The sequence below is a fragment of the Bos taurus genome, chromosome 3, assembly GCF_002263795.3.
Source record: "Bos taurus isolate L1 Dominette 01449 registration number 42190680 breed Hereford chromosome 3, ARS-UCD2.0, whole genome shotgun sequence".
Lineage (NCBI taxonomy): Eukaryota > Metazoa > Chordata > Mammalia > Artiodactyla > Bovidae > Bos > Bos taurus.
Genome location: NC_037330.1, coordinates 112,394,986 through 112,409,293, shown reverse-complemented (window position 1 = coordinate 112,409,293; position 14,308 = coordinate 112,394,986). Strand labels below are relative to the sequence as shown.

At 53.4% G+C, this 14,308-nt stretch overlaps 1 protein-coding gene across 1 annotated transcript in view; it reads right to left on the bottom strand.

Annotated features, from left to right (window-relative positions):
• Positions 1-12,496, bottom strand: part of EFHD1 (EF-hand domain family member D1) — a 44,071-nt gene extending 31,575 nt beyond the window's left edge. The window contains exon 1 of the mRNA NM_001075832.1: positions 12,127-12,496. Within this exon, the coding sequence (NP_001069300.1) occupies positions 12,127-12,419 (293 nt within the window). The 5' untranslated portion in view covers positions 12,420-12,496. The remainder of the gene's footprint in view (positions 1-12,126) is intronic.
• Between the last annotated feature and the right edge of the window lie 1,812 nt (positions 12,497-14,308).

Here is a 14,308-nt window from a genome sequence, read left to right as displayed (position 1 = left end):
CAACAAGAGAAGCCACCGCAACGAGCAGCTTGCACGCAGCAACGAAGAATAGCCCCTGCTCACCACCGCTAGAGAAAGCCCAAGCAGAGCAAGGAAGACCCTGCTCCAGGGGGTCTTCTCAATCCAGGGATTGAACCCGCATCTCTGTGTTGCCTGCACTGGCAGGCAGATTCTTTACCACTAAGGCTACCTGGGAAGCAATGAAGACCCAGAACAGCCAAAAACAAATTATTTAAAAAAAAAAAAAAAAAAAAAGGATGGTTGAGATTTGGTGGCACAGGGGGACAAGAACACGGGCCACCTGAGTTCAAACCCCAGCCCCACCATGTGCACAAGTGTCATGCTGGGCAAGCCATCTAGTTCCTCTGCACCTCGGTTTCCCCATCTGTAAAATGAGGGATGCTGAGAGCACCCAGCTCCTCGTGCTGACGATGTATAAACGCTAAGAACAGTGCTGCACAGAGCAGCAGGCGCTCTGCTAGCAGTGGCTCTGATGGAGAGGAATCAATCAGAGTGTGGACTTCCTACAGTTGGCTCTTGTAGGAAAGGGAGCGGGGAGCATGCGTCATTTAGGGAGGAGACAGAGACCCTGTCACCGAGGCCAAGACGGACAGAGCTGCCCAGGATCAGGGCCAGCACCTCTCCAAGCCGGGACGGAGTTCACCAGGTCCCTGAGGGCGCAGAGTTGGGCTTTTCATCAGCCAGACCTTGTCGGTAGAGGACAGATGACCAGGGTCCACCATCCCAGGCACAGTGTTCAGGGAGCACTGCCAGGTGGGGCCAGGGGATCCCCGGGAGCTGATGCCCCAAGGCTGGGATCAATCACAGCCCTGGGGTCCCTTGCCATTCTGACCAGGAAGGGGCGGCAGGGCCAGCCTTGGGCACGTGAGAGTTTCTAAGTCCTGAACTTCCTGCAAACCTGACCCAAGCTGGCAGAGTGCGAGGATGTATTGTCAACTAGAGGCAGCCTTGTGCGGGGACAGACCACCTAGCCCTCACTTCCAAAAATCAAAGAATTGACTTTCATTTAGCAACACACAGAGCCGTCAGGCTGAGACTGAAAGAAAGCAAGACCAGGTCTGGACACCCGCGGACACACACAGCGACCCACCCACGACTTGCACAAAGGCCTCCCCACAGAGAAGGGCCAGCAGCAAGACAACATCAGACGGCCACACTTCCAAAGGGCGCAAGAGCCATTAGTGTAAGGAGACGCCCACCAAAGAGGGCGCTGGCCCCAGGCACTCCCACCTCTCCACCTGGAGACCTCCTAAAAGAAGAAATCAGAGATGATAAAGATAATAAAGGAGCAGGCGGGGGGTGGGGGGTGCTGGTCTGAAAACCTGAGGTGAAGAATGCCTCCTGTAACCATGGGGCTCAAGGAGGCAGACACCCAAGGCCCCTGGTGCAGCTCTCTGCAACCAAGTTAGCTCTCACTTTCCTTTTCATCTGCAGTTTTTAAGCTCTCTCTCTCTCTTTTTTAAGCTGTACCATTCAGCTTGTGGGATCTTGGTTCCCTGACCAGGGATCGAACCTGTGCCGCCCGCAGTGGAAGCGCAGAGTCCTAATCACTGGACCACTAGGGAAGTCCCTAAGTCCTCCCCAACCACAGCCCGGCTCAAACACACCCTCGGCCACCTCTCAGGGGAAGGAACACCAAGGCAGCCCTTTCGAGGGCTCCCAGCTGCCCGGTCCTCTGAGTTGGCGAGAGAAGCAGACAGACCTGTTGCTCCTGCTCCAGCAACAATCTTCCAGAAGTGACTCTGGGTCCCTGGTTCCAGGCTCACTCTACCGTCCACGTCCACTTCTGGCTCCTTTTCCCCTGGGGGCTTGAGGTCTGCCCCAGCCAGTGAACCCCGGGCCACAGACAGGTAGAAAGGCCAAGAAATGAAGGAAGGGATGAACAAGACCAACAGAGACAGGGCTCAGGATTCAGAAGTTTCCAAAACAGCTGCCTTCAACAGGGCCCGGCACACCACGGCCTGCAGGCAAACCCCACTCACCAGGTTTTCTCTGGATGCGGCCATGCTGGTGAGTTTAGGTTCCCGGACGTACTCTCTGCAGCTACTGTCTATCACAGTGGCCGAGTGGCTCTAGGGACCCCACAAGGTCAAATATATTCACCACCTGCCCCTTTACAGACCAAGCTGGCCCAACCCTGGCCCAGAAGGAACCTTGAAGGTCATCTAGCCCATCCCCCAGCCTCCCAAGAACTTTCCAACCCTTTCCTACTGCAAACCTCTCACTCCATGAAGACAGACCACCCATCTTCCATTGGAACTCCCGACAAAGGGGCTTACCACCTTTGAGATCATTCCTTCCATCGCTCCACAACTCCAACCATGAGAAAGTTCTTTCTTCTCTACACTGTATCTTTCACTGCAGCTTCATTGCCCACCTTCTGCCCCCTAAGGTCGAGGAGGTCCCCACCAGACTTCAAGCTCTCAGCCCCCATCCTCTGGCTCCAAGAGGCCTTAGATCCATCAAGGGCCTGAATCCCTTCCCAGTCCTGGCTGGCTGCTCCTCCCTGGGTGTGTCCAGAAAGACCACGACCGCCCTCCTGAATGCAGCATCCCCCAGGGTCTGCTAGGCTACACGGGGTGTCTTGTACATGAGTTCAGTGTACATGAGTGGTGGACGGCTTTCCTGGAATTTGAATCCTTCCCTGTCAAGCAGTATTGTGGTCAATCCATCCCACTGTTCAAAGTTTGTTGAGTGTCTCAAGGGCAGAAACCCCTCCAGATCAATCTGTGCAACCCCAGTACCTGGCATGTGCTTCACTGAATGAATGAGAAAGCTGAATGAATGAATAGGTCATGACAGGAGGTGAGAAAGAGATTCATCATTATCACCATTATTACCACTCCACAGGAGCAGGCATCAGCAAACGCACAGACAGTGCTGGCCATGGGAGCCCAGGGGTGGGAGCACTGAGGGAGGGGTCACAGAAGGTCCAGGCAGCCTGGGAACCTAGGAGGGATTTACCAGTGAGCCTCAGGTCTGCGTCTTGGGGCCACTGAGTACAGGTCGGGACTACAGAATGGCACAGTCCACATTTCAGTAACTCAGGTCCCCCTGTACACAGGCCTTCCAAGGAGCATCTGAGACTTAGCACCAGGGTGCCCTTCAGTCACCAACACTCAGGGGACACAGAAGCAGGGGGGAAGGCAGAGGTTTGTTCCAGGAGGACTCTATGATGAGGCCAACGCTGTGTGTGAGACAGTGTGAGTGAGCATGCCTCTAGGCACGAGTGAGCCTGCTAGAGTGCATGTGATACACAGCTATCCGTGAAGCAGGCAGCTAATAGCGAGCTATGCAAAAATCCAGCGTGAGGGCTGGGCTCCTCCACTGACTATCTCTGCCCAAGAAGACAGGCCTGGGACCCACTAGCTCCGAAGATCTGATTCATGCAACACATCCTGAGAGACTCCCTAGGTCAGCTGTACTGTAAAACCACGCATGAAGTAGCCCATGTCCACCAAACTCCCCAAATCCAGTGGAGGAAGGCATTCCCTAGTTAGACTAGAAAGGTATTCACTAGTTAGACTGGGGCAGGGAGGTGTTGTAGGGCTAAGAGTGTAAATACAGTTAAAGTCCCCTGGACCTTAAAGCGTTGAGCGTGCTCAGTCACTCAGTTGTGTCCGACTCTTTGTGACCCTATGGACTGTAGCCCACCAGGTCCTCTCTCTCCATGGGATTTCCCAGACAAGAATACTTGAGTGGGTTGCCATTTCCTCCTCCAGGGCGTCTTCCCGATCTAGGGCTCGAACCCGAGTCTCCTGCATTGGCAGGCAGATTTCTTTATTGCAGGCAGATTCTTTTACTGCTGAGCCATCGGGGAAGCCCTGAAGCTTTGACACCAGGCACTTAATTAATTTTGCAAGGGAGAAAGGGAAAAAGACTTTTTATTTTTGCCTCATGTAGAATTTGAATAAGTCACTCGAATTCTCACGAAACAGGATGCTCTGTAATGAGGAGGGTGGAGGAGATGTCCCCAAGAGAGGAGGTGAGGAGCAAGGAATAGAAAGAAGGAAGCTCTCTGCAAAGATGAAACCGCCAGAAATCGTGCCACCTCCTTCCAGCTCCTCCCACATCACCCAAGCAGGGCAAAGAAAACCAGTGCTTAAACCCCTGTGAGAAATAATTCCCAGTTACAGCATCTTTCTGCCAGAGACCAAAGCCTCAAACAGAAGCCGACCTGGCTGGGTTCTGGCTGACCACTCGCCAGGAATTCAGACAAGCCCTGAGTTCTCCTGCCTCACCTTCAACCAGAACAGCCAAACGTGCATAATCCAGGGCAGGTGAGGGAATTTCAACTCTAATGTGGATCACGTTGCACCGAAGACACAATCAGGAGAGTCAGAAGCCCTTGCCTTTCTCTATGGGAGGAAAAAGAAACACTTAATGTCCGGTTATTTCCACCAACTGTTCTCTGCGTAGAAGGCAATTCACTTGAAAGATACAGATAAGAGTGGGTGGGCTGCCTCCCCTCCCCATTCCCTAGCAAACCTCCTTAACTCGGCTCCCTTCACCTCTTTGGCAAATTCCCAGCCCTCCATCTCCACATCTCTTCCTCCTCTCGTCAGAGAAAAATCTAGAGAGGAGAAAAAGCAACTGGGGACGGGGGAGACGAGAAATGAAGAATTCCAGGACAGCCTCCACCTTTCTGGAGTTCAGTGGTGACAGGAGTCGGGTGCTGGCAGGGCGTCCATGACATCATCGTTTCGGATTCCGAATAAAAAGACAACTTTCCCATAGCCAAACGCTCCTCTCCCCACCCTCTCTGTGGGGAATTGAAACACAAGCTTTTAGTATGCTACAAAAACACCACAGCTGCATTTTAAGATGCTGTATTTGGGTCCTGCCTCGAAGTGGTTGCCCTCATTACCTCCCTTTGAACGGGGCCTCTGGATAAGCGCAGGGTAATTAAAATTTCCTGTCTAACCTTGACCGCTCCACCAGCTCCTATTACAGCCCTGGACACATACTGTAGAGTCAGTTTCTTCGGGGCCCTCTCCCTCTTCGTTTTAAAATCAGGCCACTATTCTCTGGGCCCAGGCTATCCAGTAACACGCTTGGAGATGGAAGGGGAACTTTTTCTGGCCGGGCTGGTGATGCCTCTGGCTTCCCACACTCATTAGAAAATGCTCTCTCTTCTACAACACACCAGGTCCCAAGAACATAAAGACAAATGACCCCCACTCCAAGGATCCACTGTGTTCACAGGCTGGCAAGAATCCAGCGGTTTTTAAAACCTTGAAAATGTAAGAAATCCCTAGGCAAAATACTTTTAAATAGTATTTAAGAGATCAAAGCACGTTTTGCAATGTCTATGTGAGTAGAGTCCCAGACAAAAAGAATGGGCATACTCTGATCCGGTCAAGTCCGGTTCTGGGTGAACTCAAAGGCGACATCACAGTCTGGATCTAGAGACTGATTAGAAATGAAATTCTTGCTGAAAGTAAGTGCACTCCAGGCACAAGTAGGGGCTTTCTGCTGATTTTGTTTGTTTTTTTTTGCAGTTAGATGGCAACTCCATCTGATCCCCCTTCTGTTGGGGCAGGAATCATTCTGGCTTGGGTTACCTCTCAGACATTCCTAAATCACCTAAATAGCCGAACGTGGTTAAGACGCTGGCGTGAGGGCTCCTTGGAAGGGCCTCCCCACTGCTGCACTCTCCCAGGAGGCCAAGACGACAGTCATGGTGCACAGCAACTGGACACCTCTGCCCCGCCCTCAGTAATGAGCTGAAGGGGGTCCCCTCGAAATTCACAGCCACCCAGACCTGCAGAATGTGACCTCTATGCAAATAGGATCTTTGCAGACATGATAAATTGAATTAGGATGAAGCCATACTGTGGAATTCCCTGGCGGTCCAATGGTTAGGACTCCGCACTTCAACTGCAGGGGTGAGGGTTTGATCCTTGGTTGGGGAACAAAGATCCCCCACGTCCCTGAGCATGGCCATAACTCCTGGGAGTCACAACTAGAGCCTGAGCTCTGCACCAAGAGAAGCCACGGCAATCAGGAGCCTGCGAACCGCTCGCCACAACGAGAGAAAGCCTGGCCAAAGCAACGAAGACCAGCACAACCAAAAAAAAAAAAAATGATGAAATCACTGGATTCAGATGAGCCCTAAATCCAATGACAGGTGTCTACACAAGAAGGCCACATGAAGACAACACACAGGGAGAATGTCACGCGGCTATCAAGGCAGAGACTAGAGTAACGTGTCTATAAGCCCAGGATGCCAAGGATTGTTGGCAACCACCAGAAGCTAGGAGAGGCATGAAAGCGTTCTTCCCCAGAGCCTGTAGAGGGAGCATGGCCCAGCTGACACCGTGACTTCGTTTTCCAACTGCCGGAATGGGGAGAAAACACATCTCTCTTGTTTTAAGGCACCAGCTTGAGGTCCTTACCACAGCAGCCTTAGGACTCACATCCACTCATCCCTTCAACAAACCCCCTGGGTGCAGTCCCAGAGGGACCGATAAGACAGCAAGTGGCCACGCACATCTACACTCCGTGTCCGTACTCCACAGCTCAAGCTGCAAGAGATATCAGCTTCAAAGGATAAAGCAGCCATTGCAAAGTGTTTGCAAACTGTTTAACAAAACGGACAACACAGAATCTGCATATCCACCCAAATTACAGCTGTGAAAATTAGTGACTCAAACCTACTGGCCTCACCATGGGCCAAGCATTGCACTAACTGCTTCACATACATGAATTCATTTAATTCCCACAATAATCTCACAAGCCAGGTGCCATTCTATCCCCACCTGACAGAAAGGGAAACTGAGGCACAGAGCCTTCCGGCAACCTGCCTAAAGTAACCTTTGAAGTAGCAAGTGGTAGAGTCAGGTTTGAACCCAGGGAGCCTGGATCCAAGTTCATGTTCTTAACAGTCTCACAACACTGCTTCTGCAATGGATAAAATATGGAAAGCTCGGAAAACAAGTTAATGTGTTATGTGTTCTTTGAGATTTTTCACACGATTTTTTTTCAGTTTAAGCATAAAAAGCAAAGGAAGTAGAAAAAGGGAGGAAGAGGTGTTTTTCCAGTAGTCACGTACGGATGTGAGAGTTGGACCACAAAGAAGGGTGAGTGCCAAAGAACTGATGCTTTCAAACTGTGGTGCTAGAGAAGACTCTTGAGAGTCCCTTGGACTGCAAGGAGATCCAACCAGTCAATCCTAAAGGAAAGCAATCCTGAATATTCATTGGAAGGTCTGATGCTGAAGCTGAAGCTCCAGTACTTTGGCCACCTAATGCAAAGAGCCGACTCACTGGAGAAGACCCTGATGCTGGGCAAGATTGAAGGTGGGAGGAGAAGGGGACGAAAGAGCATGAGATGGTTGGATGGCATCACTGACTCAATGGACACGAGTTTGAGTAAGCTCCAGGAGATAGTGGAGGACAGGGAGGCCTGGCCTGCTTTAGTCCACGGGGTCACAAAGAGTCAGACGTGACTTAGTGGCTGAAAACCAACAACAACGAGGTACGCTTCAGGTGGAGCAGACAGGTGGCAATTACCAGCTGCTGGCTGGATAAGGTGACGCCATAGCAACACACTCACAGGGCAGGGGGAGGGTCGGGGAGGGGTGGGCATGCCTGGGAGGCATAGGTACCTGGAAGACCCCCACGAAGTGCTTTCCTTGCCCAGCCCTCAGAAAGCAGCTGCAGAAAAGGTTCAGTGCAGGAGTGACTAGATGTGAAGGGGGCTGTGAGCAAAAATGAGGTTTTCAAGAGGACTCACCTAGATGTAGTTTTTTTTTTTAAGTCATGCAGTTTTGTTTTTTTTTTTTTAAAGTCATGTAGGACAGCAGGAAGAGGGAAACATGAAGGAGGGTCAGCAGGAAAGCTGGGCTGAGCTGTGAGCAAAGCTGGGATCAAGGACCTCATCAACTGCAAAGGGCACCTACAGGAAGGTGGCAGTGCCAGGCCAGCAGGTGGCAAATCCCCAGATGCCAGGCCCCACAGCAGCCTTCCCGGGTAGGAGGGGGATGAGGACTGAAGGGCAGAGCTGAGTCAGAGGGGTCCAGGTGACAAACTCTCCCAGGCTGGGAGCTCCTGACCCTGGTGGGGTGGGGGGAGCAAGATTTCAGCTGCCTCCCAGGGGAGAAAACTGGGCAGGAACCCCCAAGTGGGGGACCCCATCACGCTCAGGTGGACGCTCACGGGGGCCAGGGCCAAGGAGTCCCTGGTTTGTGCTGGTGTGGGTAGCAGGGTGGGGAGGGTTTCGGACACGGACATGGGGCTTGGAGCCGAAGCTGGGGAACGGCTCTCAGCAGAATGCCCCTGTTTCATGTCTCAGGCTGACTTGGTGCTCGTCACCCACTCCTCTCACTCAGTTCTCACTAAACCCTTGAAAGAGTGCTTTCCTGGGGGCTCAGTGGAAAAGAACCTGCCTGCCAATGCAGGAGACGTGGGCTCTATCCCCGATCTGGGAAGATCCCACATGTGGCAACTAAGCCGGTGAGCCAGAACTGCTAAGCCTGGGCTCTGGATTCTGGGAGCCCAAACTACTGAAGGCCTGATGCCCTAGAGCCAGGGCTCCACAACAAGAGAAGCCATGGCGGGGAAAAGTTCAGGCACCGCCAACTAGAGAAAAGCCTGTGCACCAGCGAAGACCCAGCACAGCCAAAAATAAATTTTAAAAAATTCAATTTAAAAAAACCTTGAAAGAAACAGCTGCCCGCATTTTACAGATGAAGAGCGAGATGTGGTTAAGCAACTTGCCCACAATCACAGCAAATGACCCTGGAATGGGTGGGGTGGGGGGGCTCTGTCTGTACCTTCTCCAAACTCAAAATGGATAATTTGGTCTTGATACTAGATTTAAGCGGGGTTTCCCAAATGATGCTAGCGGTAAAGAACCCACCTGCCAGTGCAGGAGACCTGGGTTCAATCCCTGGGTAGGGAAGATCCCCTGGAGAAGGGCATGACAACCCACTCCAGTATTCTGGCCTGGAGAATCCCATGGAGAGAGGAGCCTGGAGGACTACAGTCCATAGGGTTGCAGAGTCGGACACGACTGAAGCGACTTAAGCACAGCACAGCACTAGATTTGGCAGGGGAGGGAAGGGTCTTTCCAAACCACCATCAGGGAAAGCATGATTCTCCCAATGGTCCCTGCTCCTGGCAGTCACAGCAGCTACCCGGCCCTCACGGGAAGGTGGTGATTTTACCACAGTGCACACACTGGCTTCCTCAGTAAGAGTCCCACTGCCAAGCCCTCTGCCAGTCACCACAGGGGTGGGGCACATGGCTCAGGCCCGGCCAATCAGAGCAATGAATTCCTCTGGCCGCAGCAATAGATTCAGAGCCAACCAGAAACAATAGTAAAGCTACAAAAGACACACACACAATAAGGCCTTTGCTATGGTTACCCTTCCCACTGGACTTACTGGAGCTGCTGTGGCCACACTGCAACCACCAGGGATAAGCCACCTGAGAATGGGGACCACACAGAGAGGAAGCTGGCTTCAGAAAAAGACATGAACCTCTGAGGGCATCATTTGAGCTCCCAGATACAGCCATACCTGATACCAGCCCTTTTTTCTTAACTTCCTGAGCCCATTAATGCCCTTTCCGTCTCTGCCAGTTTTGGTTGCAAGTGGCAGAAAACCCCATCTAGACTTGTGACTGACACAGTAGCTCTGGACAATGAAGTCCCACACTTGACTAGGCTGCCAGCTCTTCAGGCCCCTAGAGCACACACTGCCTGCACGTTAGCTTGACCTTCTTCAGCATCTGTTTCCTCATCGGTGCCACCTTGCTTGATCTCCCAAGCCCCTCTGATTGTGTTCAGTTCAGTCCAACTCTTTGCCACCCCATGGACTGCAGCGAGCCAGGCCTCCCTGGCCATCACCAACTCCCAGAGTTTGCTCAAACTCATGTCCATTGAGTCGGCGATGCCATCCAACCATGATTGTGTCGACGTCCTTTATTACTCTTAGGCAGCCAACAAACAGACAGCCTTTCAAAGACTGTTCTACAGAAAAAACATAATAATAATAAAAATAAATAAATGAAAGAAATCTGAATGACCCCCGAGCAAGAGGAAGATGACAGTCCCTGTGATGCCCTCTCTAAAGCCACCTGGACTGGGAGGGACTGCTGGGCCCTGGGAGCAGTCAGTCGGGGAATAGTATGCCAGGAAAGGCATACCCCCAAATAAGTCAAAGGGGTGCTGACAAACCATGCACTTTTCAGTCTCTGCCCCAGTCACAGTCTTCTGCCTCGACTCAGGTTCCCTTGCTGTGCTAAGTCGCTTCAGTCGTCTCTGACTCTGTGTGATCCTAGGGACCGAAGTCCACCAGGCTCCTCTGTCCATGGGATTCTCCTGGCAAGAATACTGGAGTGGGTTGCCATGCCCTCCTCCAGAGATCTTCCCCGCCAGGATCAGACCGCATATCTTATGTCTTCTTTCCTGGAGAAGGAAATGGCAACCCACTCCAGAAATTTTGCCTGGAAAATCCTATGGATGGAGGAGCCTGGTAGGCTACAGTCTATGGGGTCGCAAAGAGTCGGACAGAGCCACTTCACTTCTTTTCTTTTTTCTATGCCTTCTTTACCACTAGCGCCACCTGGGAATCCCCAGGGCTCCTTAATAGCCCAAATTGGACCCACCAGGTGTTAACTCCCGGAGAAGGCAATGGCACCCCACTCCAGTACTCTTGCCTGGAAAATCCCATGGACCGAGGAGCCTGGTGCGCTGCAGTCCATGGGGTCGCTAAGAGCCGGACACGACTGAGCGCCTTCACTTTCACTTTTCACTTTCCTGCATTGGAGAAGGAAATGGCAACCCACTCCAGTGTTCTTGCCTGGAGAATCCCAGGGACCGGGGAGCCTGGTGGGCTGCCGTCTATGGGGTCGCACAGAGTCGGACATGACTGAAGCGACTTAGTAGGTGTTAACTCCAGAGAACAAAGCCTGGAAGCGAGGGACCGGGAAATTAGGGTGTCGAGGAAGCCGAGGAGACGCGGTGGCTCCGGGTACCAATCTGCCGACCTCGGTGCCAAGGCTGGAGCTGGTCACAGTCCGGCCTCAGGAAGGGGCTCAGGCTCCCGCCACACAGCGCCGGCCACAGCGCCTTTAAATAGAACCTCCGCGGGTAGGACAAACACATTCCAAGCGCTTTTTAAAACGCCCCAAGCAAGACCTGGCCGGCGGCCTCCGGTCCCCCCAGGCATTTCCCGGTTTTGGCGCAATTCTCCAACAAATATTAATAGCTCAGTTGGGAGCTTATGGTGTGCAAAATACTTTCTGGCCTTAAAAGGCAGGATGATTTTTTTCTCCCCACTCTCCAGATGAAGAAACTGAGGCCCATGGAGCTGCCAGACTACAAGGCCGACTACTAGTTCAGGCCGCCAGACAACGCTGCCTCCATCGCCCGGGGTTGGGGCTCCCCCGAGGGGCACGACCGGAATGAGCCCCCGCCGGACCAGTTGCCAGCTGCCGTGTCCGGCTCCGACGGGCGCCTCCTGCCCAAGAGGCAAGAAGGGGGAACACGGCCAAGGCGACACCCCCAGGAGGCTCCCCAAACGCGCTCGCTCCCGGAACGTACTGATCTTCTGCGAAGAGTTGAACAAACCCCCAGTTCTCTGTCTCCGCGGGTACATCAAACCCCGCGCGGCAGCCAAGGATAAGTTTACTCCTTTGTTTTTAAAAGATAAAGGACAAAGAAGGCTAATTTCTCCCTCGGGAGATGAAGTTGGCAGGTGAGGCGCAGCGCGTCTCGGTTTCCTAGAAGTTGCGCGCTGGGCAAAATCTCCGAGCCAGGCGACGGAGGGGGCGGGACCCGCCGTCTGGACCCCTGAGCCCAGGACTCGGGCTGGGTTGCCCGAGCCGAACTTCTGAGCTGGGTCAGGGAGAACCGCAGCTCCTGCCCTCTGTGTCCCAGCCCGGCTGGATCACCCAGCACCACCGCGCCGGGATCGCTCGGGGCGTGCGGGATCTTGGGGGCGTTAGGGTTAAATGATAAAGAAACCGCTGCATTGGCCCCCTCCGTCCTACCCCAAACGGGGCCTGGGGTTCTGAGAGACCGACCCAGCGCCACTGACCCCTCCCTCTGGGGCTTCGGGTCCCTGGGTCCCGGGGGCGCAAGGCGCGGAGCGCTCACAGTTTGAACATGCTCTCCAGGTCCTTGATGAGGCGGCGGCTGAACTCCGGGAACTCTGAGTAGGGGTGGAAGACCTTGCAGCGTCGGGGCCGCGCCGCGCCCTCGTTGATGTCCAGCCGTCGGTTCAGCTGCGCGCTCAGCTCGGCGTCGGCTCTGGCGGTGGGCGCCCAGGCGGGCGGCTGCGGCTGGGGCTCGGGGTCTGGGGCGGCTCCGGGCGCGGGCTGGAGCCCGCTGTCGCCTTCCTCCCACTGCAGTCGTCGCTGCAGCTTGCTCGCCAGCTCCTCGCTGGCCATGGCCTCGGTGGATCCGGAGACTCAGGGACTGGGCGGACAGCGCGTTCCTGGGCGGCTGGCGACTCTGCGACACTTTGCCGAGACGGCGGGGACCCGGCGGTTGGGTGGAACCGTGGGCAGGCGGGGCGGAGCCGCGGCTTTAAGGAGGAGCTGTGGCTCGGGGACCGCCCGCCCCGGAGGCCACAGGTGCCCGCCTGTCCCGGGGATGTCGACCGGCCGAGCGCTTCCAGGGATGGAGCGCGGACCCTCGGATCAACCCTGAGCTTTCCGCCCGCTCCCGGGGACCCGGGGGCCCTGGGGTCCTCTGGGAACGGCAGCGGGCGAAAGTTTCACTACCGTTTTGGCGGTTCCTTTCTCGTCCCCTAGAAGTGCCCCGACTGCCGGCGCTCGTGGCCGGTGACAGACTGGGGGTGGGGGAGCTGAGCGCCCCCGAGTGACACCCGCGCGCCCCCAGGACTGCGGGTGGCATCCCCGCCGCCACTGGTCGCGAGGTCTGGGAGAGGGAGGCGCCCTCAGGGAGCGCGGGGAAGGGCGAGCTGACTTTTAAACACTCACTCTAAAGACATGTTTCCAAAACATACTAAAAATACTAAAAACAAATAAGCAAACAGGAAAAAAAAAAAAAAAAACCAGGCAAGCAGGCCGAGACGGACTCCTGGCTCTCTTGTGGTAAGACACCAGCGCCACTTTGGGGACTCTGACTTTTCCTGTGAGATGCAAGAAAGTAAAAAAGAAGCTTGAAAATAAAGCAATAAGTCAGCATTTTAACACCACGGTTAAAAAAAAAGAATCGTCACTCCCCAAGGAAGGCTGATGTGGATGGCTGTTACGTCAGCCAAGCCTTGAGAAAAATCTTGTAAACACCGCTCTGCCCCTGAGGACTCTGTTCTGACTCTGCCCTGACTTTGTTCTGACTGCCTGGGGGCTGCTGCCCAGGGCCTGTCCCCACTGCTGGCTGTGGGCACCTGAGATCCAGGACCAGCCTTTGGCACTGGGGTGTGTAGGGCCCAAGGGAGTCCTGGCAGGGATTCTGAGCATCTGGAGAGGCCTGTGTGCTTATTCCTTCAGTCCTGTCTGACTCTTTGCCACCCCATGGACTGTAGCCCACCAGGCTCCTCTGGCTGTGGGCAAGAATACTGAAGTGAGTTGCCATGCTCTCCTCCAGGGATCTTCCTGAATATATATATATATATATATATATATATATATATATAAACTAGGGAAAATATTAAATTTTTAAATAAAGTGATCAAAGAGAACCTTTTCGACATCCCTACTGGGAAGCCCCATACATATATATTTTTTTAATTAGGGAAAAATTAAGTTTTTAAATAAAGTGATCAAATAAAATCTTTTTAACATCCCTATCGGGCTTCGCAGGTGGCACTAGTGGTAAAGACCCTTCTTGCCGATGCAGGAGACATAAGAGACACAGTTTTGATCCCTGGTTCACAAAGATCCCCTGGAGGAGGAGGGCATAGCAACCCACTCCAGTATTCTTGCCTGGAGAATCCCCATGGGCAGAGGAGCCTGGTGGATTATAGTCCATGGGGTCACAAAGAGTCGGACACGACTAAGCTACTAACACACACACACACACATCAAAAGTACTGTGCAAATATGACCCATATTTTGTAAAATACATTTCTATGCACAGGAAAAAAAAAGAGAAAGGGGCCAAATTATTATTTTTAAAAATAATTATATTTATTGATCAGCTGTGCTCGCCCTTCGTCGATTCGTGGGCTTTTCTCTAGTTGTGTAGTTGTGGCAAGTGGCGGCTACTCGCTAACTGTGGTGCTCCGGCTTCTCGCTGCGGTGACGTCCCTTGCTGTGGAGCACAGGCTATAGTGTGCGAGGGCTTCAGGAGTTGTGGCCCATGGACTCAG